This window comes from Saimiri boliviensis, chromosome 2, assembly GCF_048565385.1.
Source record: "Saimiri boliviensis isolate mSaiBol1 chromosome 2, mSaiBol1.pri, whole genome shotgun sequence".
Classification (NCBI taxonomy): Eukaryota; Metazoa; Chordata; class Mammalia; order Primates; family Cebidae; genus Saimiri; species Saimiri boliviensis.
In genome coordinates, this window is record NC_133450.1 from 158,572,623 (window position 1) to 158,598,775 (window position 26,153).

The window sequence follows — 26,153 nt, forward strand, 5'->3', positions numbered from 1 at the left end:
TCCCCAGGGACCGGTTCAGAACCATGGTCAATGTCCTTGGTGATGCTTTCGGGACAGGCATCGTGGAAAAGCTCTCCAAGAAGGAGCTGGAGCAGATGGATGTTTCATCTGAAGTCAACATCGTGAACCCCTTTGCCTTGGAATCCACAATCCTTGATAATGATGACTCAAACACCAAGAAGTCCTATGTCAATGGAGGCTTTGCAGTAGACAAGTCTGATACCATCTCATTCACCCAGACCTCACAGTTCTAGGGCCCCTGGCTGCAGATGACTGGAAACAAGGAAGGACATCTCCATGAGAGTCATCTCAAACACTGGTTAAGGAAAAGAGAAACACTAATGGCTAAGTGTACATTTGATTTGATATACAGACCTCCAGATTATTTTCTATATTTGGATTCAGCCTTTGCTCTCCAAGTTTTGGGATTTGGGGGTGGGGTAAGATGAAGGAAAATTGATTAAAAGGAAAGTTCTATTATCTGGGTTTTAGAAATTCTATAAGAGACAAAGTTTGGGAGTATATAAAGTAGTAACTGTTAGACTTAGGTAATGGATATGAAAGAGAAAGTGCTTTCTCATGCACAGACAACTGTTTTGGGTTTTTAAAAAAAATTCTGTCATCGGTTACAAATTTTTACTCAGGCTTTCTATTGGCATGGATTTCCTTTGACCTCTCACTTTTTTATAAATTACAATGCATCTAAACCACTTCTCCCCAGTTAATGTGCCAAAATGTCCATTTTCAACTTATCTCCAGCCAATTTCAAAGAAAACAGACCAGCACAGTTCTGCAATAATAGTTTTAAGACAGGCATGGGGTTTGGAGGGAGAGGATTCTTTTCTCAATGTACTGTATTGGGATACTGGTAACTGTTAATCCAGTGTTCAGCATAGATATATATATATACACATATATATACACATATAATATCTGTATATATATGTGTTATATATATATACATATATGTGTATATATATGTGTATATATACATATGTGTATATATGTGTGTATATATGTGTGTATATATATATGGTGTGTGTGTGTGTATATATTTATTATTTTCATACAATTTGCCAGACGGAGATCAGAATTGAACCGTCAATGTGAAATAAAGAGTTCTCCTTGTACTTGAATAATAACTACAATTCCAACCCAGGTCTGCTTTGGGGCTTATCAGAACTCCTTTCTCAGGAGCACTAGAATGAGAAATCATGTTGTTCAATCATTTCACATCTGTATATCGGCCCTAAAGCAGAGATGTATTATTGTGATACTCTGAGGTAGCATAGCCATTCATATACAACTTCCAGATATGAGCTGCCTGGAGGAAATCCATATCAGCTCTGCATAATATTATATACAAAGGTGTCACTCACAAAAGGTTGGATGTGATTTTATCCAGCTGGAAGGCTTTATTCCAAGTTCATTCACACTCAAAGAGGTCAGTACTTTGCCATCCTTGCACTTCTGTTTTCAGGGCCCAAATAAGAGTGGCAAGCTACCAAGTAAGTTGTATTTTAATAAAAATTCCATGGCTTGAACAAGCCACATTGCAGAAAAAGAGCTGCCCCTAACCTGGGTTCTTGCAGAGTAAATCCCACAACATAAACTGATATCACTGGTTCGGGGTAAATAGTTCCATTCTATGACACTTGTCTCCTCCTCCAGGGAGGACTGTTCTAACTAGTAATCTTGGCCCTATTCACTACACCCTCTGCTTATCATTCTGCTAATTCATGAAGATAGTTTATTAAAGTCTATGCTTCAGTTCTCATCTTGTAAATAATGCTTAACATAAACTTGTACTTACAGAGATCCAAAATAGTCATGTTTCTGCAGTATTGTGCAGCCAACTTAAACCTGTGCTTTCATGTTTAAGAAACGAGAAATTGTGCCAAAGATAGCAGAAGAGTAAATAAGTGCTTAGCACTGACCACCTACATCGGAAATCTACAACATAATGATACTGAATTGTTATGTAAACATCATAAATAGTAAATAATGATTCAATGTGAATTTTAAAATGCAAATATTGGTATTGTTTATAGGAAATAAATCTAAATATAAATAAAGTTGAATCAGTAATTTCTCTTGGACTGAATGGTTCTATCCCTTACCAGGTTGCCCCAACTAGTGGCACTAGAGTTAGCAGAGCTGTTCATGAGCTGTGAGTTATCCTTATTTTGGAGTCAGTCTGTAATCAGCCTCTTAACACACTGTGCTGTTAACTCATAAAAGAGAACAATGTTCCAATTGCAGTCTCAATAAACACTTCCCTCAATCTTTCTCCCCTGTCTTTTTCTTCCTGTTATCTGTCCTTTTATCTTACTTGCTTGGATGGGTGTGGAAAGGCAAAGATATGGTCAGTTGAATCAGATTTTACAGCTTTTTTTGTTTGTTTGTTTTGAGACATCATGTCGCTCTGTCACCCAGGTTGGAGTTGCAGTGGCACAATCTCAGGTCACTGCAGCTTCTTCCTCCTGGGCTCAAGCGATCCTCCCACCTCAGCCTCCTGAGTAGGTGGGACTACAGGCACACAGTACCATTCCCAGCTAATTTTTCTATTTTTTTGTAGAAATGGGGTCTCAATATGCTGCCCAAGCTTGTCTTGAACTCCTGGCCTCAAGTGATGCCCTGCTTCACCTCCACAAAGTGCTGAGATTACAGACGTGAGCCACTGTGCCTAGCTGGATTATTGTTTTCAAAACTTTAAATACCAAGAATGAAAAGTGAGGCTTGAGGAAAATAATCCGATCATTCATGTTAGCCAATGGGATTACAAGGTAGAAATACAGTGTCATTATGAATAGTTGCATGCATATTTTGTGACAGAGATGAAAGTAAAATTTTGTTAGTAAGAGATAGTTGGCCAGGTGCGATGGCTCACTCCTATAATCCCAGCATTTTGGAAGGCCGAGGCAGGCAGATTGCTTGAGGCCAAGAGTTTGAGACCAGCCTGGGCAACATAGCAAGACCCTGTCTCTACAAAAATATACAAAAATTAGCCGGAGATGGTGGTGTGTGCCTGTAGTCCCAGCTACTCGGGAGGACTAGGTGGGAGGATCACCTGAGCCTGGGGAAGCTAAAACTGCAGTGAGCTGTGATAGTGCCACTGCACTCCTGGCTGAGTGATAGAATCCTATATCAATTTTTTGAAAAAAAGAAAGTATTCTTTCTCAATATGGTGGTGGCTTGGTTTCACTAAAGGACCAATCCTACCCTCTGCAACACAATTACAAGCTACAAATGGTTGTGTTCAGGGTAATCTCTGATGGGATTGTGCAGTCCTGCCTGGAATACCCCAGTCATGAGGGGATTCTGCAGGGTAGGGGTTGGGGGGTGATCGACTCACTTGCTGTGATAGACAACAAAGGAAAGGCCAGCTCCCTGTTTCCCATTGAGAGGATCCTACCTCCTCATAAAAATGCTTATCACTACCTGGCCAAAGGAACACTGGGTAGTTTCCTTTGTGTACAACATGGGACAAAATACTCAACAACACAACTCCTTAGAAAAAGATACTTGTTAGGAAGAGCTGGTGCCCCTGGGCCTCCATGTGATTTTGATTTTGCCCAAAGTTTACTCATGAACAGAGAAATGGTGTTATCAGCTGGCAAATGACTTTATTCTTCCAGGAAATCTGTAAAAGAGTCCAGTGGGTACAAGGCCCTTTATTACAGCACACCCTGATTCTTAGAGAAGAACCATGGGAAGTGTGCTGGGCTTACTATCAGGCAGTAGGCTAGCTGCAGTGTTTGCTTTGCAGGGGTTCAAGAATCTTCCCTCCTGAAACAGGAGATAAGAAACGGTCCTTTGGAAAACTTGGAAGGCTGCTAGAAGCTTCTGTGCAACAGGATTGATATTCTGTATTTCCCAGCTGCCCAGCAAGGGACCATGGAACACAGTGAGTGGGCACACAGCTCTGATTCCTTGTCAGCTTTGCGTCCCTTGCCAACAACCTAAGCCTTGGTTTCCTCTTCCATGAAATAGGAATAACAATTCTTTCCTCATGGGACTGCTTTCAGTGGTCAATGAGAAAATGCATGTGATGCATATAGCAAAGATTCTGTTACACACTACGTCTAATAAATGCCAGTGCCTCTTCTCCCCAACTCCTGCATCTGGGAAAAAATGACACCCTTCTCCTTCCCCCATTTATTAACATGGGTAATCCACAGAGATGCAATTGCTGTTCCAGTGTTTTAGGACCCGTGTCCCTGACATGATGAAGGAATGAAGCTCCTACCACATGGTCCTGCTTGGCTTATCAGAGCAAATGGTATATTTAACCTAGTGGGAGTTCATAAAGAGCCCCCTTTCTATTAAGGGGAAATTCTTCCAGAAATGGGACATTTTATTTTTATTTTCATTTTGTCTTCTAAATGGGTTTATTTCATTTCTAGGGGACTTGTCTTGCTGTCTTTTAACTTTGTCATTACTTTTTTTTTATTATAAGTTCTGGGATACATGTGCAGAACATGCACGTTTGTTACATAGGTATACACGTGCCGTGGTGGTTTGCTGCACCCATCAACCCGTCATCTACATTAGTTATTTCTCCTAATGCTATCCCTTCCCTAGCCACCCAACTCCTGACAGGCTCCAGTGTGTTATGTCCCCCTCCCTGTGTCCATGTGGTCTCATTGTTCAACTCCCACTTATGAGTGAGAAAATGTGGTGTTTCATTTTCTGTTCCTGTGTTAGTTTGCTGAGAATGATAGTTTTCAGCTTCATCCAAGTCTTTGCAAAAAACATGAACTCATCCTTTTTTATGACTGCATAGTATTCCATGGTGTACATATGCCACATTTTCTTTATCTAGTCCATCATTGATGGGTGTTTGGGTTGGTTCCAAGACCTTGCTATTGTGAATAGTGCTGCAATAAACATACATGTGCATGTGTCTTCATGGCAGAATGATTTATAATCCTTTGAATATATATCCAGTAATGGGATTGCTGAGTCAAATGGTATTACTATTTCTAGACACTTGAGGAGTTGCCACACTGTCTTCCACAAGGGTTGAACTAATTTGTACAACCACCAACAGTGTAAAAGCATTCCTAATTCTCCACATCCTCTCCAGCATCTGCTGTTGCCTGACTTTTTAATGATCGCCATTCTAACTGGTGTGAGATGGTATCTTGTGGTTTTGATTTGCATTTCTCAAATGGCCAGTGATGGTAAGTTTCTTTTTTATATGTTTGTTGGCTGCATAAATGTATTCGTTTGAGAAGTATCTGTTCATATCCTTTGCCCACTTTTTGATGGGATTGTTTTTTTCTTGTAAATGTGTTTAAGTTCCTTTTAGATTCTTGATATTAGCCCTTTGTCAGATGGAGGGATTGTAAAAATTTCCCATTCTGTTGGTTGCCTGTTTACTCTAATGATAGTTTATTTTCCTGTGCATAGCTCTTTAGGTGAATTACATCCTAAAATGGGACATTTTAATCTAAAGAGTATTAAACTGAATTTTTCCTACAAAGTGTCATATAAAGTAGGAAGTAAACATATAAAGTAGGAAGTAAACAAAAAAATAAGTGTTTGCATTCCTTTTCCTATGCCCTGAGACACAGAGAGGGGTTTGAGATGCTTGGGCTGCGTCAAGCTGAGATGTACCTTCGCATAACACATCTTCATATATCCTGAAAATGAGAGTACACCATGAAGTTCACTTTTGCAGTCAGCCTATAAATCTCATGTGACTCTTCAAAAATTCTCTCCCCACCTGATGGAAGCAGGGCCCCACCTGGGGCTTTTTAATACACCCTGTGGGAAGAAATGTACCTCTCTGTAATCCTAGACTTTTAAAGTGAAAGCCAGATAATATAAATTAGCAGACTTTGTTAAATTAGCTTTGGGAACAATATATATACTTTTTTTTTTTTTTTTTTTTTTTTTTTGGAGATGGAGTCTCACTCTGTCACCAAGGCTGGAGTGCAGTGGTGTGATCTTGGTTCACTGCAACCTTTGCCTCCTAGGTTTAAGTGATTCTCCTGCCTTAGCCTCCCAAGTAGCTGGGAATACAGCCATGCACCACCATACCCAGCTAATTTTTGTATTTTGTGTAGAGACGGGATTTTACCATGTTGGCCAGGCTGGTCTCAAACTCCTGACCTCCAATGATCTGCCTGCTTCGGCCTCCAAAAGTGCTAGGATTACAGGTGTGAGACACCGCACCCGGCTGGGAACAATAAAGTGACCTGTATATATAGAATTGGGTGATTGTACCTAAGGGTATAAAGTTATCCTTCAGGGATAGAAATGATCAGGACATTTCTCAATGGCCTAGGCTACATGCACAGTGCCACAAAGCTCCTAAGCAAGCAGTGAGATCTAACCACACAACTGATGTTCCATTTCTCCCTCACTAGGACCAACCACTGTCATGTGTGATTTGAAACGTGTCTCTCCAGAATTAGGGTGACACTTATGATTTCATCTACAAATCTCCACTTGACCTGCCACTTTTAAGGTATCACCAAGTTCAAAACAGTTATGAGTAAACCCCCAAAAGACAAGATAAACATTTATATTTCTTTGGGTATTCTGATTGAAGAAAATGAAAAACGAATGCCATGGCCTCTTCTTGAGAAGTTCCACTGGTTTTGAGAAAGCTCTGGCCGCCTGCAGCCGGGAAGATCTGGCCCTATGGGGACACCACCAGGATATCACCTAGAGAGGAACTTGCCTTGCAAAAGTACTGTTTACAAAAAAATGGAGGAAGGCAATAACGCAGGAACTAAATGCAGAATCAACTAAACTGAGCAGTAGTGTCTGGATGTGTACCCCTGTTTTCCCTCCTAGAGCTGCCTTTTTCTGACAGACTGCAGGCTCTGGTAGCTGCCATTCCTCCATAACTCCAGAAAGCCATCACCAAGTGTTAAAACCATATTGCATCATCTTCTCTGGCTTCGGGGCACTTGAGGCAATGCAATGCAGAGTTGTATCATCTGAGCATCTCAGGGCCAAGGGTGTGGCTGCAGGGAAAAGGGTGAGGAGTCTGGAGATCTAACACCAGCCAGGATTTGCTTTATCTTTTCTTCGCTCCATAGAAAAGTACCTTTTCCAAGGTGAAGGTAAAACAGATTGAAATGACCTCCAGTCATCCTGGGAGGGTAGTCACCGGAGAAAAGGCACTACTCCTTTCAGTTTATGAGCATGTCTTCACAAAAGAGCTCAAGGCATGCACGATTTAAAGATGACTTTGATCCTCCTCCAAGCATTCAAACTTAACATTTATTTAAAGAACACTTGTGTTGTGTTTCCAAGGTTATTAGCTTAGCTTGGCAAGAATAACAAAAGGCCAGCCAAAAGGCTTTTCTGAGCCAAGGGCTTAAAAAAAAATTATAAAGGTTCTCCAAAATGAGTCCAAGGTTATCCTGTCCAGGTCTTTAGGAGACCAGGTAGGTCTGATGGGTGTCAGAGAAGTGCTACTGTGTAAACTCATGTGAAGAAAGGAAGCAATACTAGTCAGTGACAGAGGGACCCTGGCTGATCCATCCTCAACACCTGCTTCTGTCTTCCCAGCATGCCAAGTTGGCTTTAACTCTCAGGTACTTTGGAGCTAATCCTCTCATTTCCTAATTTAGCCAGAAAGGTTAAGATAGACAAGAAGGTGTCAACTATGAATCACAAACCCAAGGCTCTCTGCTCCATCAGCAGGGGCCAGTTAAGTTAGATAAACATACCACCTTAGCTGATGAAAACATCAGACATGCAAACAAGGCCAACTGCCTGCAAGGACATTTAGTCTGCTTTTCTTGCTACTAAGAGAACATTTCCTTCTATAACAATCCAGGCAGACAATCACCTACCCTATTCTTGGGCATCATTACCTTTCCTAGACATGACATTCTAAGGCAAACCAAGGTCTAGTTTCTTTTAAGGTGTTGACCTAACAGCTGCAGGCATCCTCTGAGATTTCTCCTTGCCAGGATGAGTGCCCAAGCAAGTGGGATGTTCTGAGCCCAGAAGAAAAAACAGCAACAACAGGCCGGGCAAGGTGGCCCATGCCTGTAATCCCAGAACTTTGGGAGGCTGAGATGGGTGGATCACCTGAGGTCAGGAGTTCAAAACCAGCCTGGTGAACATGGTGAAACCTCGTCTCTACTAAAAATACAAAAATAAGCCACAAGTGGTGGCACACACCTGTAATCCCAGATACTCAGGCAGCCGAGGCAGGAGAATCGCTTGAACCTGGGAGGCGGAGGTTGCAGTGAGCCAAGATCATGCCACTGCACTCCAGCCTGGGCAACAGAGCAAGACTCCATCTCAACAACAACAACAAAAACCCAGCAACAACACAGAGGAAAAACATTTTTATTTACTCAGCAAATGCTGGTATTGCAAATACTATGTAGTAAGCACTATTCATACCTCTTAAATATGAACTCATTTAATTTCATAATAGCATCATGAAGTGGGTACTATTATTATCCCCTTTTAACAAATGAAGAAACTAGCACAAAACATTAAGCAACGTTCCCCAAAGACCACACAACAAATAGGTGGCTCAGCCATTCGGCTCCAGTGTCATGGTTCTTCACCATGCATTATAAGGTAGAGAGTGCCAGGAGTGCTAGAATATTAATGATAACTCAAGTCTAGGGTGGTCTAAAATTTTCAAAGCAGATAAGAATCATTGGCTAGATCTATTGTTTAGCACAGTAGTTAACACTACATTGTATACTTACAAATTTGCTAATATAGTAGCTCTTGTGTTCCTATCATATACCTCAAAATAATAAATAAATAAATATGGTGAGAGAAAACTTTTGGAGGTGATGGATAGGTTATGGTATAGACTTTGGTGATGGTTTCACAGGTATATACTTATCTCCAAACTCACCAAGTTGTACACGCTAAGTATGTACAGCTTTCAGTATGCCAGTCAAACCTCAATAAAAGAGTTTAAGACAAAAAGAATCACTCCTAATTCCAAGTGCTATGTGCTGACATTGTACTAAATATTTCACATGCATAGTCTCATGCATTCCTCCAACCACTCCTATTAGGCAGGTCATATTACCATCTGTTTCCCAGTTGAGGAAACTGTGGCTTAGAAAGATTAAGTGATTTGCCCAAGTTCACAGAGCTGGGACTCACAGGATTCCAAGTCATTTCCTAGGTATAAAGATACAGTGCTTCAAAATACCTAAAGGTAAGAGGAAATAAATGCGTGACAGTATCTAATCATCACCTCTTTAAAAGTTGTTTACCTTTTCTAATCAACTCATTTTATTTGATACAACCAAATTTCCTCCCTCGAATTACCCATTTGTTTTCTCATTCTAGCAAAGATTAATTTTAAGTATGTCTAGATTATCTCCTACTTCATCTAGCTGCCCAGCCTCATCTCCTTTATGGTATACAGTATCATCATATCCCTCCCTCATCTCACCTTTAAATATTTCATTGAAACCCTAAGTCTTCCCAAAATCCCTTTTTTTTCCAAAATCAGGGATGGGGAGGTGTCAGAATAAAAACTGGAACCCTATTTCTCTTTTCCCTTTCCTGCCAAATTTTGGGGGCAGCTTTTTGGTCTTTATGCTGTGACTCCATTTCCTTCCCACACACAAACTCCTAATTCCCTACAGTCGGGCTTCCACAATGCACCTGAAATTCCAAGATCATCAATGCCCTGCTCATGAAATCCAAAAGGCATTTTCGCAGTCATCGATTTTTACTTTTTTTTTTTTTTTTTTTTTTGTAGACAGAGTCTTGCTCTGTCACCAGGCGCCTGGCTGGAGTGCAGTGGCATGATCTCAGCTCACTGCAACCTCTGCCTCCCAGGTTCAAGCAATTCTCTTGCCTCAGCCTCCCAAGTAGCTGGGACTACAGGCATGTGCCACCATGCCCAGCTAATTTTTGTATTTTTTTAGTAGAGATGGGGTTTCACCATATTGGCCACGTTATCCACCCGCCTCAGCCTCCCAAAGTGCTGAGATTACAAGCACGAGCCACGTGTCCGGCCCGATTTTTACTCTTCTATATTTGTCACTACTGTTTAGCTTTACATTCTACTAAGTTATTTTTCCTTGGCTTCAAAGACATTATCATGTTCTGCCCCACCTGACCTTTTCCACCACTCTTCCATCACCTTTGTAATCTCCTCCTCCTGCTGTTCCACTTACTGTGGGTCTCATCTCTGCCTGGGCCACACACACAGGGTCCCCTAAAATATTTGTGGAATGAATGAACAGGCTTACATTCTTCTGGTCCTTCTCTCTCCACTAGATATTCCTCCAATATTATGGATTCACCTCTATGCAGATGATTAACAAAAATGTGTACCCACAAAATCTACAGATGCCCTTGGTTTCTCCTGCCCTCACTTCCAAGCCAAACCTCAGCTCCACACTTCCAACTTCTACTGATCACTTCCTGTTAGCCTTGCCACCATCTTTTTAAACTGAACGTACCCAAAATCAATCTCTTCAATCTTTTCTGTAGTCTCTCTTAGATTGGGAATTGTGTTTTTAAAAATCATTATTTCTCCTATCTAGGATCATAAACATTTCTTCTTGTTTTTAACCCCAAGAGCTTGCAAGGCAGGTCTATAGAGGTTGGTCCATTTATTTGAATCCCTTTGCTCTGGGCTTCAGGTGGGAACCCTGAGCGAACAGAAATGCCTCTTTGTGAAGTGAGTGGCCCAAGCCTAACCACTGTCCAGACATGAATCACTGGACATGGTGTACTCCTGCATTTTCTCTTCCGATGCAGTTCTTGAATAAACAACTTGTATTTTGATAATCTTCTAAACTCTAATTATAACCATGAGGCCTTCACAATAATAACAAGATTCAGAGGGATTAAAAAAGTACTAAACAAAATCGCAGACAAGGCCTCTGTTGCTTCTAAAACACCTACCCTGGCCCCTAGTAAATCTGAGTGTTCCCTATTCCATCTTCCTGGTCAAAAAGAGACCACAAAAACAAAAGTCCCTACCTAAAGGATTTCATCTGGGCTCCTATTTTGTTCTCTTAGTCCTTTAGCTCATCTTGCCTCACACATAATGAAGAATATGAATGCACAAAATGAAGGACATCATGTCCTTATTTCTGCAGGGCAATTATTCTCTCCATCAGTGCTTCATTCTGCTGACTAAGTAGTTCACCTCCACTTGCAACAAGCCCAGGCCACCTGACTGAACCACTTCTTCCTTAAAAGGGCCAGGCACCTCCCCGATACACCCACAGGTTTTTAAGCACCCATAAAATAAGTTGTCTCCTGATGTCTTCCCAACCCCGATTTCTAATCAGCCCTTCTCTTTCCTGTGACTCTCCCACTCAGTTGAGGTTCAATTGCCCTAATTTCCAGACTTCTTCAAAGGCTTTGTCAGAGTTTCCCTTCTGCTACTTCTTTTATGTCAAACATATCACTTGCACTCTCATTTTTTAAAAATTGCTTTTATAATTCATATAATGTGTTCATATGAATAGATGTAAAAGAGCCAGAAAGCAAAGTATTAACCTGATGAGCATTTTATATCATATAATGCTTTTCTCAAAAAATTAAATGAGATGAGAATAAGAATAGCTAATGCTGAGTGCTCATTTTGAGCCAGGCACTGATTTAATGTGCTTTAAATGTGTTATCTACCAACAGTAACATTATTAGATACTATTATTACCCCCATATTACACATAAGGACATTGAGACACAAAGAGTGTCTTTAACATCATAACATTACGATGCTTAAATTATCTTTCCGTGGCTTCTTATTGTCTATAGCACAAAGTTGAAAATACTTGCCTAAATATTTAGGACACTTCCAAAGATACCCCAGAGGGTATTTCCTCTTCTCCGTACACATATGCTTCATTATACTCTCCCAAATTACCTCATTTCTCCCAAATCTCTTCTCTACCTGGTCTGCGTATTTTTTAAACACTGAAAATAAATTACTGGCCTCCAACCCCAAAGCCCCATTGTTTCTAACGTTCTGAAACTTACAGAAGCAACAGTACCTTGGTACATAATCAAATACTGCCTTATATTATTAAGTGAATCAATATGAGACTTGATTATAAAGTAATAAAATTGAGTTCCACAAACCTTACTGTAAATCAGTATCATTATTTTACACTACTAAACAGGAGTCAAAACTGGTGGCTGTGGGCAAGACCTAGCTTCAGACCAACTTTATGTGGCTGCAGAGCTTTTGGCTAATTTAGACTTTGAATTTGAAGACACGCACCTTGTGGGAGGTGGGGGATTACATGCTCCACTTCACTCCAGCTCCCATCACTCACCATTATCTCAAACTCCACTGCTTCTGACAGTCACAAATCCTGCCTGGTCCTAAAGACATCTGAGTTTGCAACACCTTTGGGAATCACACTTGAAATATCTCATTTCACATCTTATTGCCCCAGTAAGTCTGGAAACTTCAAGAGGGCACAGGTTGTATTTTATACCCCTTAGTGTGACCCCTCCCTGCCCCACAGGGTCCTGCATAATACTGAGCACACAGAAGGAGTTTAATCAATACAAGTTGAGTGGGTCCGTGCAAGGCTGTGGAATCAATTCAGTTAACTGCAGGGCTGGGAGGAGACCCAATGAACAAAGGACGTCATCCTATCCCTTATGCAATACCAAATGAGTTTTCATAATGAAGAGCTCCCACCACAAATGCAACACTTCCAGCAATAACACCTACTGCCTACAGTCTGTTCCTGGAAGCCATCCCAATAAAACAAGTAAGATGTTTATCCCAGTTCGAAATTCCAATTCCAGTGAGTGTCAGTTCCTGGAGGAAAAGGAACAGGAAAGTTTATCTGGGGGTGGTGGGGAGGAGGGGACTTCCTAAAAATGCTGTTTACAAATATAACATTCCAATGACAGGAAATAACAGCAGAAAGCATCTCTTGTTGGCCTAAATAAGAAGTGGTTAATTGTTCCAACTTCTGTCAAGAGACCTTAGTTGCTCTGTTATTTTGAAATGTTCTGAGTTCATGTTTTTCAAACCCTTTAGGTTGAATTATCTGGGATGCCTCAGGGCCAACCAGGTGGCAGCCAAGGGGTGACAGGAAGTGGTACAGAGAACCTGAGGCTTGGAAATAAGACAGAGCAGGGTTTGCAAACTGGCTCTGACACTTGCTTTTCTGAGCCTCAGTGTCCTTAGCAAGAAACACGAGGAGCAATGCTTTCCTCAAAAAATTAAATGAGATGAGAATAAGAACAGCTCATACTCACTGAGTGCTGTTCTTATTTTGTGTCAGGCACTGATTTGATGTGCTTTAAATGTAATATCTACCAACAATAACATTATTAGATAGATACTATTATTACTCCATGTTACAGATGAGGACACTGAGACACAAAGAGTGTCTTTAAATATCATAATATTATGATATTCAAATTATCTGTCCACAGCACTCGGCCTGTAAACGGCAGAACTAGGATTTAAATATAGGTACTCAGAGGGGCTAGCACTTTAGGAGGTCGAAGTGGCAGATCACTTGAGGCCAGGAGTTCAAGACCAACCTGGGCAATATAGGAAGACCCTGTCTCTAATTTTTATATTTAAAAAAATAAATAAAACAAAATACACACACACACACACACACACACACACACACACACGGTGGAGGGTGAGGAGGGTGAGGCGGGGCGATGCTAATGCATCACTCTAAAAGATACAGAATCCCAAGGCAAAATTTGGGACTAGAAACTCCTCATTTTGTTGAAGAAGCTCCATCAACTCAGCCATCAAGAAAAGGACTCATTTGCACCAAGGAAAAGCTCCTGTCCTAGACATGACCCTGTTTTGACCAAATTCACTATTTTTGAACGTGAAATTAAGCATAGGTTCTTTCCTTTGATAAACAAAGTAACTTTGCTGCCATAATTTGGTGCCCCCAGATCCGGTGTGGAGGATAGAAGGATCCCACGCCAAAGGAGCAAAGAGTTGGGGCTCTTATCACTGTCAGCAGGGTTGCCAGCACAAGGGAAGAGAGGAGAGGAGGCCTCCCCAAGACCTGCAGGTCCCCCAAGTAGTGCTAGGAGGGGTCCCCTAACCAGAGAAAGACAGCAGTCCCCTCCGGTGGTGCTAGCGGGTTCTTTAGTCACAGCATGGACTAGAGGGCATATCCTGTTCCTTAGGCTGCTCTCCAGAGAAGCCAGTGGGCTCCTTTGATGTAAGCAACTGGGGGGAATACTGGCTATACTGAGAGTAGTGCAGCATTTGGGCACTAGCACTGAATTCACACACATATCCATCAGTCTTCTAAAATTACACCTAAAACCAACCACTTCTTTTATGTCAAACATATCATCTGCACTCTCATTTTTTTAAAAATCTCTTTTATAATTCATGGCCTACAGGCTTCGGCTAACTTTGGGTCAGTCAGGTGACCATAGAGAAATGGCCTCATTGTACAGCAGCTATAGTGTGGAGGGCCCAGGTTACACAAAGGAGATTTTCTTAGGAGCCTCTGCAAACCAAGACCCCATGAAACATGCTCATGAAATATGCTCCAGGCTTTGACAGATCTGCAACCATAAAAGTCAAGAAAGGAATTATAAACTGAAGCAAGACAGATGGGAATGCTATTTATGATGTTTAATGATGCAGGTCTTCCCAAAGTAATCCAAACCCCAAAACATCACAAAATTATTCATGCTCCAAAAGCAAAACACCTCAACTGCAACCCTTGCCCCAGCATGATTCCTCAAAATTGAAATAATTCCTTGAGAAACAAAAAGTTAAAACAAGAATAAGTTAAGGAATAGAGTTAACAGACTTGAAAGTAGAGAGAAAAAAAGCACAATTTAGTGTGAAAAATAAAAATGACTTTAGGAATGGGCATTTAAGATCTTTAATTAAAGAGTTATTCTCAAACAATTTCAAAAAACACTGAACACTGAATGTCATGGTGTATATTTTAACAATAACTGAAATGAAATACCAATTAATTAGGGCTGCTTTCCTTTAGCTGCTTACGTAAGAAGCCCTCTCCTGAGACTTAGAGCATAATTTTAACGTAACACAGTATTTTCTTATTTTTGATGACTATTTAGAGGTGACATCAAAATTATAAATTGACAACCATAGCTTCAGAGAGACTGAGAACCTATTAGCACATGTAATCTAAGCTTGCTGTCGGCCTTGCCAAGGTGGAATGCTGGCTGTAATACAGGTTGAGTCTCCCTTATCTTCAGTGCTTAGGTCTGACCAAAAGTGTTTCAAACTTGGGTTTCTATTTTTGTATTTTGGAATATTTACATAAACACAATGAAATATCTTTAGGATAGGGGATAGTACCTAAGTCTAAACATGAAATTCATTTATGTTTTATATACACCTTATATACATAAGCCTGAAGGTAATTTTACACAACATTTTAAATAATTTTGAGCATGAAACAAAGTTTCAAATGCATTTGACTGCAACCTGCCATGTGCAGTCAGATGTGGAATTTTTCACTTATGGTGTCATATTGGCACTCAAAGGTTTTGGATTTTGGAGCATTTCAGAGTTGAGATTTTTAGACTGGGATGTTCAACGACTGGGATGTTCAACTTGGATATACCTTTATTTGGCTGAAATTCTAAGAAGAAGATAAATGAATTTTGTTTTGTTGTTTTGTTACTGGAGTTCCTTTTCTGTTTTAGCTTTTAATTTCATTTTCTTAATTTACCTAATGAACTAATCACTATCATCACAATCAGGAAAAAAAAAAACTTGGCTCTCACTGAATCTTATAAAAATGGAACAAGTTTTAAGGTATTATCTTACCCTATTCAGGCTTCTATAGCAAAATGTCTTAAAACGGGTAGCTTATAAACAACAGGAATTTATTTCTCACAGTTCTGAAAGCTGGGAAGTCCAAGATCAAAATGTCGGCAGATTCAGAATCTGGTGAAGGCCCTCTTCCTGGTTCAAAGATGGAGCCTTCTTACTGTCTCTTCACCAGTGGAAGGGGCAAACAAGCTCCCTTGGGCCTATTTATAGGGCACTAATCTCATTTATGAGGGGTCCACCCTCACAACCTCACCTCCCAAAAGGCCCCATTTCCTTAGAGGTTAGGACTTCAAGATACAAATTTTGAGGGGATACAAACATTCACACTATAGCAGGGCTGGTAGAGGAAAATGCTATGGTTATACTAAGAAGGAGGGACATGAGTTTCCACTTTCGGGCTCCTCTTCTCTGGGTCTGTATCAATGAAGACAAATGTGCCTCTAGTCTGTCTTTATCCCATCCCCTTCCTCTTCCTGCTCCCTCAAACTGTGTAAGCATTTCATAAATGCACCTTCCTAACCAACTTTAAAACCTGACACTGGCAGTCCTAACTGTAGAACCTATTCACTTAATGTAGTTCTTTTGGAGAAATATTTGAGGAAGCTTTTGTTCCTCATCTAAATTTACAAAGAATTGCTGGAACAAAGGAGTAGGAAACAGAAGTAGTAGTTTAAACTACACTCCAAACGAGCTAGTCTCCTCTTGCAAATTTATTATAGAAATTCAACATTTAAAACAAGATCTGAATTCTCTAGAGGCAATGCTCTCTTTTCTAGGTTTTTAGCAGACTTCATCTAAATCAAGCCTAACACTAAGAAATAAACAAATAACAACAAAAACAGATTTACCAAAAAGAGAAGGTCAAGTTGACAGTTTTCCTGGAGGAGATTTATCAGGCTATTCCTCTGAATAGCAACTTCCTCTAGCTCATATATAACTAATTTGAGAGAGAGAGAAAGAAAGATAGGGGAGGAAGAAGGGATCAGAAGGAGGAAAATAGAAGAAAAGAAGTTTTCAAGAACACATCCACTGTCAAAAATAAAGAATACCTTAAAAGGCATCTTGACATTTTCGTTAGAATTCGAAGAAGTGCTTTCCAAATGGAAAAGTACCTGTCACCCAACTATGGTGCTTTCTATTTCATGTTCAAAATGAACATACAAAAACACAAATTTTCCAGCTTGACAAGAAAATGTGAGCCCCCAAACAGCAAACACTTTAATCAACAACTCTTACCTGGGCACAAAAGACTTGAGGACAGGGTTTGGTTTAAAGGGGATCAGACACCAGTGACTCAACACAAACAACAAAAATTGTTCATTTCTCTAAGGATGCTTCAATTGTCTCAATGAATGAGCTCTTCATGATCCTCATTCGGCTTTCATTCACTTCCCATGCAAAATCTGAAACATCACATTCTACATGTGGTATTGAGAAAAAGGTGAACAATCAATACAAGTAAGAAGAAAAAGATAATTTCATACTACCCCAGTCTTGGCATGTAGCTATGCCTTGGGATCACTTGGTCTCTGAGCCTTTTCCCTGGATTCCACAACAGAATTACCCAGTGAGCATCTCTGTGACCTTGGGCAAGTTACTTGACATCTTTGTAAAATATCAGGGTGATGACAGAGTATCTACCTTCTACTATTACTGTGATGAGTTAGCACAGTCCTTGCTGCAATAGTAAATGTGCCAAAATAGGTGTTATTCAGTCGAGCTGTTAAACATGTTCCAATCAATTATATTCAACTGAACAAATTTTCTTCCTTCACTCTTTCCTTCCTTATTTTTCTTTCTTTTCTTTTTTTTTTTTTTTTCTTTTGAGATGGAGTCTTTCTCTATCACCCAACCTGGAGTGCAATGGCGCGATCCTGGCTCACTACAACCTCCACCTCCCAGGTTCAAGCAATTGTCCTGCTTCAGCCTCCCAAGTAGCTGGGATTACAGGCACTGACCACCACGCCCAGATAATTTTTTTTTTTTTTTTTTGTAGAGATAGGGTTTTTACCATGTTGGTCAGGCTGGTTTCGAACTGCCGACCACAAGTGATCCACTTGTCTCAGCCTCCCAAAGTGCTAGGATTACAGGCATGAGCCACCACACCTGGCCTCTTTCTTTTTTATTTATTTATTTTTTAGAGATAGGGTGTTGCTATGTTGCCCAGGCTGGTCTTGAACTCCTGGGCTCAATCAATCCTCCTACCTTGGCATCCCAAAGTGCTGGGATTAGAGGAGAGAGCCACCATGCCCAGCCAGAACAATTATATTTGAGCATAAATGGGGGTCACTATGGGCTTGGGGATGGGAAGCTTTCAAAGTCCCTATCCTTAAGAAACTCACATCCGACTGCAGAGATTCTTAATCCTAAATGTACATCAGAATTCCCTGAAGAGGCTGATGTGGTGGCTCATGCCGGTAATCCTAGCACTTTGGGAGGCCAAGGCAGGTAAATCACTTGAGGCCAGGAGTTTGAGACTAGCCCAGGAAACATGATGAAACCCCATTTCTACAAAAAATATAAAAATTAGTTTGGTGTGGTGGTACACACCTGTATTCCTGCTCCTCAGGAGGATGAGGATGACAATTGCTTGAACCTGGGAGGCAGAAGTGGCAGTGAGCTGAGATTACGCTACTGCACTGTAGCCTGGACAGCTGAAAAAAAAAAAATTCCCCTGAAGAACTTTTATAAGTATACCAATGTGGCCGGGCATGGTGGTTCACACCTGTAATCCTAGCACTTTGGGAGACCGAGCCAGGTGGATCACCAGGTTAGGAGTTGGAGACCAACCTGATCAATATGGTGAAACCCCGTCTCTACTAAAAGTACAAAATTAGCTGGGCATGGTGGCACACACGTGTAGTCCCAGCTACTCAGGAGGCAGAAGCAGAAGAATCACCTGAACCCAGGAGAGACAGACTGCAGTGAGCCGAGATCACACCACTGCACTCCAGCCTGGGAAACAGAGCGAGACTCTGTCTCAAAAAAAAAAAAAAAAAAAAAAAAAAAAAAAAAAACAATGCCAGGCCCTACCTGCAGAGATTTCAATTAAGTTGGTCTGAAGTGGGTTTTGGGCATTAGTATTTTTCAAAGCTCCCCAGGTGATTCTAACACTCACTGAGGATAGCTGATCCAGGAATTTGCCTTGTGATTTGGGTGCATGGTCACTCCCTGTGTGGTCTGTTGGACCCTGACAAGACCAGGAAGTACTGGGATGAAGGGAGGTACATCTGTGCATCAATGCCCACAAGCTACAAAATGACCAATTCCTCAGAAGCTGGTGACCAAATCAGAGAGGGAGAGCACCTGAAATCTGCAGGCTGGTTTGCTTTCAGCTTTGGTTGTAATGGAGGTGGAGGGGCCCCCATGAGGGAAAGTAAAATAACCCCTGCCCAATGGAGACAGGCGAGGTTAGAACCAGTACCAGCCACTGTTTTAGGAGCTGGAGTCCTAATGAGCAATAACATGGTCAGAAACCAGCACTTCAATTAATTTTTCCCTTTTTAAAAATTTTTTTGGTTTTTTCCTTTTTGCTGTTCTGTAATTTATCAAAGGTTTGGAACTACAATTCTTGTGTGCATCTGAGGAAATCTTGGCCTGAATTCTTTGCTGACACTCCAGTTGGGAGCATTGCAAAGAGACTGGCTCCTGCTGTAGGCCATGCACATAGTGGAACCTGGAATCACAGGGAGCTGCTGAAGCCCAGAGAGGAAGTGAGCAGGCCAGGGTGGACGCAGCTCAGTCATCTCCGCCACTTCACAGAGACAGAGGGCCTGACTCTGCCTGAGGGACCAGAGGTGTCACAGCAGTGACCTTGTCACCCATCCTTGGAAGCAGAATCTCAGTGAACGAACAACAGGTCGCACACTTGGCAAGGCTGCAATGTCGTGGCAATCATGCCTTCCAAGAGAACTAGGGATAATCTGAGGGGTTTCTTTGTGGGAGGTGTTGTTCAGGGGTTTTTTGGATGTTTGTTTTTTGTGCGGTAAAATTCGCCATTTCTAAATATACAAGGGATACTCTGTTTATACCAAAAGTACCAAGTCCCAAAAGATCCAGAAACAGATGTATTCCGACCCCTTCAACCCTTTTCTTCCACTCATTCCCTCCCTCTACCTGGTCAGACAATTGGACTCATCGTTTTTGACTCAATGATTCCTGACCTTTTCGTGGTAAGCATCTACTTTTTCATCTCCCTAGGATCTCAAGATCGCTGGGGAGACAGGAGAGGGAAAGCTGGCTGGCAGTAAAACAGGTGATATGGAGAAGGGGAGGGACAGGAATTGGTGCTGCCTTTAGAATAGAGTCCTCAAGAAAAGCCAGGACTGGGACGCGCAGTGGGAGCCACTGTGTTGTGTGTGTCGGATGCCTCCTGCCTGGGATCTGTCTTCCCAACCCACAGGAGTGGCTCTGGCTGTCCTGTTTTAGCTATTTCATCTTGCTTGTTTGGATCTTTCCGACTCACTGAGATGGATACTCAGCATCTTTCAAATACATGCCCTATTTGTTTAAGATTAGCCGGCGTCTTTTTCATAATCACTAAACCTTCACTAAAATGACTCTCCAGGATCCCAGCCTCACCAGGAATCTATGATTCAAGGAGTGGGGTCAGGGGAGAGCTTCCAGAGAAGGTATTCTAAGCGTGTTCCAAACCACTGGGTGGGAATTCCTGTTATGTAGGAAACCTGTTTTCCAAGATAGAATTGATGTGGGTTTTTTGTTTGGTTTTTTTTTTTTCTTTTCTTACCTTCTCTCTATCCCCCAACATCAGAGCACACATATCAGCTGGTTCAGGGCTCCATGTACCTTGATATTACCCATGCTGAAATTCAACATAATTTGGCATTTGGTAATCATGTGGGCTCTGTTCCTATAACTACGTAAGTAATTGCCTAGATGGCTATTTTGGTAACCAGAGAGTAAATGGCCCAGAATCCATCCTTTAATCTAGCAAGCAGAATGTTCTAAGGTAGAAGCCTGCAGAATTGGCAATTACTTAGCTGTCCTGTACCTTCTTCTGTGCTAAAGGTGCGGAGCCCTGGCCACCCCTAGGGTAAGCCGACTTGTGCTATAAAGCACAGGTGACCCTCAAACCAGACTTTCAGGAGCCAGACTACAATGAAAATTTAGCAGGTCATCCCACACTCCTTTACTGTTTAGAAAGACGCATAATTATTCTGATCCTGCTGAATGAGGACTACACAGTACAAAGCTATAGGATCCTAGTGGGAGACTTCTTAAGGCAATGCCCACAAACTCTGCTTGGGTTCCAAAGGGCCCTCTTTCACACACCTGCTCTTTCTCCACATGGATTTCCATGTACGATATGCTCTAGCTTTGGAAATGCAACAGAATGTAGTGGTTAAGAGGCTGTTCTCTGAAGCCACACTGCCCAGGTCCGTATTCTCAGCTCCACCATTCATTAACCATGTCACCTTGAGCAAGAGACCTAACCTATGCCTCAGTTTCCCTATCTGTAAGATGAAACTAATGATAGTACCTATCTCATCAGATTGTCCTGAGAATTAGATATGAACTTGTTTAACATACGTGAAGTATGTGGACAAGTCTCAGCACTCAGGCCGCATTTTATAAGGAAGAGCGATTATTATTCTGGGCCTGGGTTAGAAATGGAAAAGAAAAGAACATATGAGAAACGATGATGTCCCAAAATGTGTCTAACTACTTGCCACCAATCTGAATTCTAGAGTTGCCTTGTTACCTCATTCACCATACATTTATAAAAACTCTTTACTGAGCAGCAACCATCGTGAAGGGTCAGGTGATACAGGGACAGCAGCAAGGTGGAGGTGGGAAGGCAGGTTCTTGTTCAGTACACACACCTAGTACATGTGTTTGAAAAATTAAATGTGATTCCATTGTACGGTACTAACTGCTCCGTATAAAGCAGTGAGCAACAGGCACAGATCCCTCATCTCATAAAGGTTTCATTCTGGTAGAAGAGATGGATTTTAAACAATCAGCCCAGATCAAATATAATAATAAATTGTGTCATAATTTACGAAGGAAAAATGCAGGGTGCTAAAGGGCACATATCAGAGTGAGAAGGAGTGTTGTGTCATAGAAAGTCATGAGACTAGAAGGACAAATAGAAGTTATCCAGGCAGAGTCAGGAAGACATAGTCCAGATGTAGAAAATAACATGTGCAAGGACCCCACAGCAGGAAAGAGCTCGTGTTCAAAGAGCTGAAAGAAGGCCAGAAGGTCGATTAGATAAAGGGTGATGTTGGGGGCAGGGGAAATGATTACAAGAGGAGTCAAGAGAGCTGGAAGACACATGCACTGCCATTATTATACAGACTGAGGAAAGAACATGGTTCTTGGGTCTCTTCCAAGTCTCCCATCCTCCAAACTTTCTAGTTACTTCATATTGAAAGGATGAAACTGAAAGTCTTTTAGCAAATCAAGAAAAGGAAAAACACTTAAGCTGCTTACTTATATAAGACAGTAGCTTAAAAATATCTCTGTTCACGCAGTGGGTATTGCTTCAGAGAGTAGCTTGGTCTTTCAATGACATAATTTACTTCAGATGTAGAATCTTCCTACAACAAAAACAAATCCAGCAATTTTTATTATCCATAACATAACAGAGAGGGATGATACCCAGATGTGTAGTTTTGCATGTAAGAGGTCTGTGCATCCCATTTATGCTGTATATGGGGTTCACTATATATGTGTGTATGTGGAGTCTTTCTTTCTTCTTGCAGAAGCGAGGTCTCATTATGTTGCCAGCTGTGAATCAAATTAGCTACTACTTTTCCGTTGGATCCAAGCCCCACTGTCTCATCCTCAGGGAGCCAGATTTGACTCCCAACCAAGTCAAATACCTGCTACCATTCACTCTCAGGACAACAGGCTGGTCTCAAACCTCCTGGCCTCAAGGGATCCTCCTTCCTCAGCCTCCCAAAGTACTGGAATTACAGGTTTGAGCCCCAAACCAGGCCTTTGTTTACATTTTAAAGAGATTCCTTACTTGAAAAGATTGGGAATTAAAGCAAGGCCAATGACTTTGCAAAAAAGAAGTAAAATAATTCGCTATCCCCATGGTTAGGGTAAACAACATTTAAGTGTCATCCTGCAAATCTAGCATATGCTAGTATTTATTAAGTCCAGAAGACTCGTTCAACTACATGGCATCACTAAATTCAGCCACTGGGGGCACTGTTACCCTTTATTTAAATTGTTTTGAACTGGTGACAGGCCACTTAGCTGTGTATCTGAAGCAGTGACAGAGGACTGGGAATATCTACCAATGAATCAGAAGCACTTCCCACACCTCCATAAAAGTCGTACAGGCAAAACTACCTTATTAAATTTAGAACAAGTTTCTTCCAGGTTGTGGCCTTACAGAGCTCACACATCTAACTGTATTCATCCCTGGATTGGGAGTTATGTGTGCAGGGGAAGAGAATGCTCTGTGAGCCTGTCTTCTCTTAGTCTTTTGAAAGGACCTCTGCCTGATGACTGCTGTGAATCAAATTAGCTACTACTTCTCTGTGGGATCCAAGGCCCACTGTCTCATCCTCAGGGATCTGACTCCCAACCAAGTCAAATACCTGCTACCATTCACTCTCAGGACAACAGGTAATCTCCTCAGTAAGCCTCACAATTTTCCACTTAACTTTTGTGGTTATTTGATTAATGTCTGTCTCCCCGACCAGACTATAAGTCCCTGTTCCCATATTATTTAGTGAGCAAATATCTAGTTTTATATGAAAGTCTAACCTTGTTTTTGTGCTGCTGAGCTCTGTGGGCTGTCAGAAGACTGCATACCCTCTCATGGATATTCTTCCATGTGGACTGAGAACCAGGATGGAACCTGCACAACAGATGGAACAGGGTGGAGTAGTAAGCATCTACCAAAAAAGACACTTAAAGCATATGACAATATGGATTAATATTTAAAACTCAATCATCACAAAAAACAGCAGCATCCAAAATGGTAAACGTAGTGTGATTTCAATGTCTTTCTTAAACCTATACCCATAGGGAAAGCACTGGGGAATAAAAACTGCTCAGATATTAAGAATTTTTTGTGTTTCTATGTGTGGCTGAGTGATTCTTTTCTTCTTTATACTTTCCTGTGTTTTTCAGATATTTCTCTCATGAACAAACCCTACTTTTACATTTAAAATTTTAATCCAAAAATTTTTAATATAAAACTTAATCCCAGTTGCTGTTGTTTTAGGGACAGGGTCTTGCTCTGTCACTCAGGCTGAAGTACAGTGGCATGATCATAGCTCACTGTAGCCTTGAACTCTTGAACTCAAGCAATCCTCCAACTCCAGCCTCTCACATACAGAAGACCAACTAGGTACATGTCACCATGCCTAGCTATTTTTTTTTTCTTTAAGAGATAGGGGCTTGCTATGTTGCTCAGGCTGGTCTCAAACTCCTGGGCCAAGGGATCCTCCCACCACAACCTCCCAGACAGCTGGGACTACAGGTATGCTCCACCATGAGGAGCTAATTTTTAAACACTTTGTAGAGACAGGGTCTCCCTGTGCTGTCCAGGCTTGTCTCGAACTCCTGCACCCAAGTGATCCTCCTGCCTCAACTTCCCAAAGTGCTGGGATTACAGGTGAGAGCCACTGTGCCCAGCCCCCATCCTGGTAGGATAAAATCCTACCACCAGGATTTTATCTTATATCTCATTTTCTTTAGGCGACCCAGACTCCAAACTGAATCATAGGTTTGATAGTTTCTTTCAGTTCCCCAAACACAGAACATTTTCTACCTTCCATATGCATTTGGCAATGCTATTTGTTCCCTCTTCTACTTTCCAACCCCTCTCCTACTTTCCAACGCCTCTCGCTACTCTTATTAACTCCTACCCACCCTTCAGAGCTCAGTTCAATTGCTGAGCTCTCAGCAAATCCCTTCTGAGCCCTCTCCTGCAGAGCAGGTCAGCTTCCCTGTTATACGCACTTGTGGTTTCATTTATCTATACCACATTAATATCACTTGCACCAGTGGACATTTTGTGATTATTTGGTTAGTGGCGGTCTTTACTCCTAGAGTGAAATTGAAACTGAGAATCTTTACTTACTAACTCATCCCAGGACAGAAGAGGAACTGAACACTACAGTAAGTATTTAAGAAATATTTCTTGGGTGACTGAATTCATTCTCTCATTCATTCATTCATCCATTCATTTGTATTCAGGAGAGGGATGGTTACCAAATCCTAAAGTCTGAGGTATAACTAAACTAAAAGTGTACATAGCAATTTAATAATGAAAGGCACAGACACTGTTTTCTAAAAACACTCAAAGAATTATAGCCACTTGGGGTCAGGTGCAATGGCTCACACCTATAATCCCAGCACTTTGGGATGCTGAGGCAGGCGGATCACTTGAGGCCAGGAGTTCCATACCAGCCTGGTCCACATGGTGAAAACCCATCTCTAATAAAAATACAAAAAATTAGCCAGTATGGTGGCGTTACATCTGTAGTCCCAGACACTTGGGAGGCCGAGGCATGAGAATTGTTTGACCCCAGGAGATGGAGGTTGCAGTGAGTCAAGATGGCACCACTATACTCCAGCCTGGGCGACACAGGGAGACTCTATCTCAAAAAAGAAATGAAAAGAAAAGAAATAAAAGGAAAGAAGAAAAGATTCTCTTTAATTAATGTACAGAGAAGAAAAGATTCTCTTTAATTAATGTACACTGGAAATGACAGGAACATCTGGAAATTTAGTTGTTACTATGACTACCATACAAATGACCGCCCTGTGCAGCTGCCCCTCTGCTTGGCTGGTCCGGCCCACATCCGGGCCTCCATTCCAGCACTCTCTGCAACAAGCATGTCCCAGTGGTTTCCAGGGAAACAAGACCAAGAGTATGAATGAATCTACACAAATCCATTGCCAACCCAACAAAACTCAGAGCAAATGGAAGCACCACCTAAAGCACTGCCCATGTTTAAGACTACATACATTATTTCTACACTTCTCTAAGAATTTTTTTTTTGAGCCAGAGTCTCATTCTGTTGCCCAGGCTGGAATGCAGCGGCACAATCTCAGCTGACTGCAACCTCCACCTCCTGGGTTCAAGAAATTCTCCCGACTCAGCCTCCCGAGTAGCTGGGACTACAGGCATGCGCCACCACGTCCAGCTAATTTTTGTATTTTTAGTAGAGACAGAGTTTTGCCATGTTTGCCAGGCTGGTCTTGAATTCCTGACCTCAAGTGATCTGCCCACCTTGCTTCCTAAAGTGCAGAGACTACAGGAGTAAGCCACCATGCCCAGCTTTTCTTGAAGAATGTTTAAGAGAAAGGAATAGAAATATGTTGAAGCTATAAATAAAGCTATAATTTAAAAACAGCCACCATCAGCTGGATACAGTAAATGTTTTTTCATAGGTCTAGAGTAACC

The 26,153-nt window shown here is 41.5% G+C and overlaps 2 protein-coding genes across 19 annotated transcripts in view; one reads left to right on the top strand and one right to left on the bottom strand.

The window, feature by feature from the left end:
- Window positions 1-2,289, top strand: part of SLC1A1 (solute carrier family 1 member 1) — an 88,224-nt gene extending 85,935 nt beyond the window's left edge. Inside the window, exon 12 of the mRNA XM_003935664.4 lies at window positions 8-2,289. Within this exon, the coding sequence (XP_003935713.3) occupies window positions 8-254 (247 nt within the window). The 3' untranslated portion in view covers window positions 255-2,289. The remainder of the gene's footprint in view (window positions 1-7) is intronic.
- Window positions 1-26,153, bottom strand: part of SPATA6L (spermatogenesis associated 6 like) — a 288,921-nt gene that overhangs the window by 191,159 nt on the left and 71,609 nt on the right. For 10 of the 18 annotated variants that reach the window (XM_074394765.1, XM_074394764.1, XM_074394766.1 and 7 more), the window contains 2 exons: window positions 23,501-23,594; window positions 663-22,317 (listed from right to left, as the gene is read on the bottom strand). In XM_074394765.1, the coding sequence (XP_074250866.1) occupies window positions 22,228-22,317; window positions 23,501-23,594 (184 nt within the window). In that variant the 3' untranslated portion in view covers window positions 663-22,227. Of the gene's footprint in view, window positions 1-662; window positions 22,318-23,500; window positions 23,595-26,153 lie in introns of those variants that run through there. The other 8 variants (XM_074394761.1, XM_074394762.1, XM_010346170.3 and 5 more) reach the window with 3 other exon arrangements.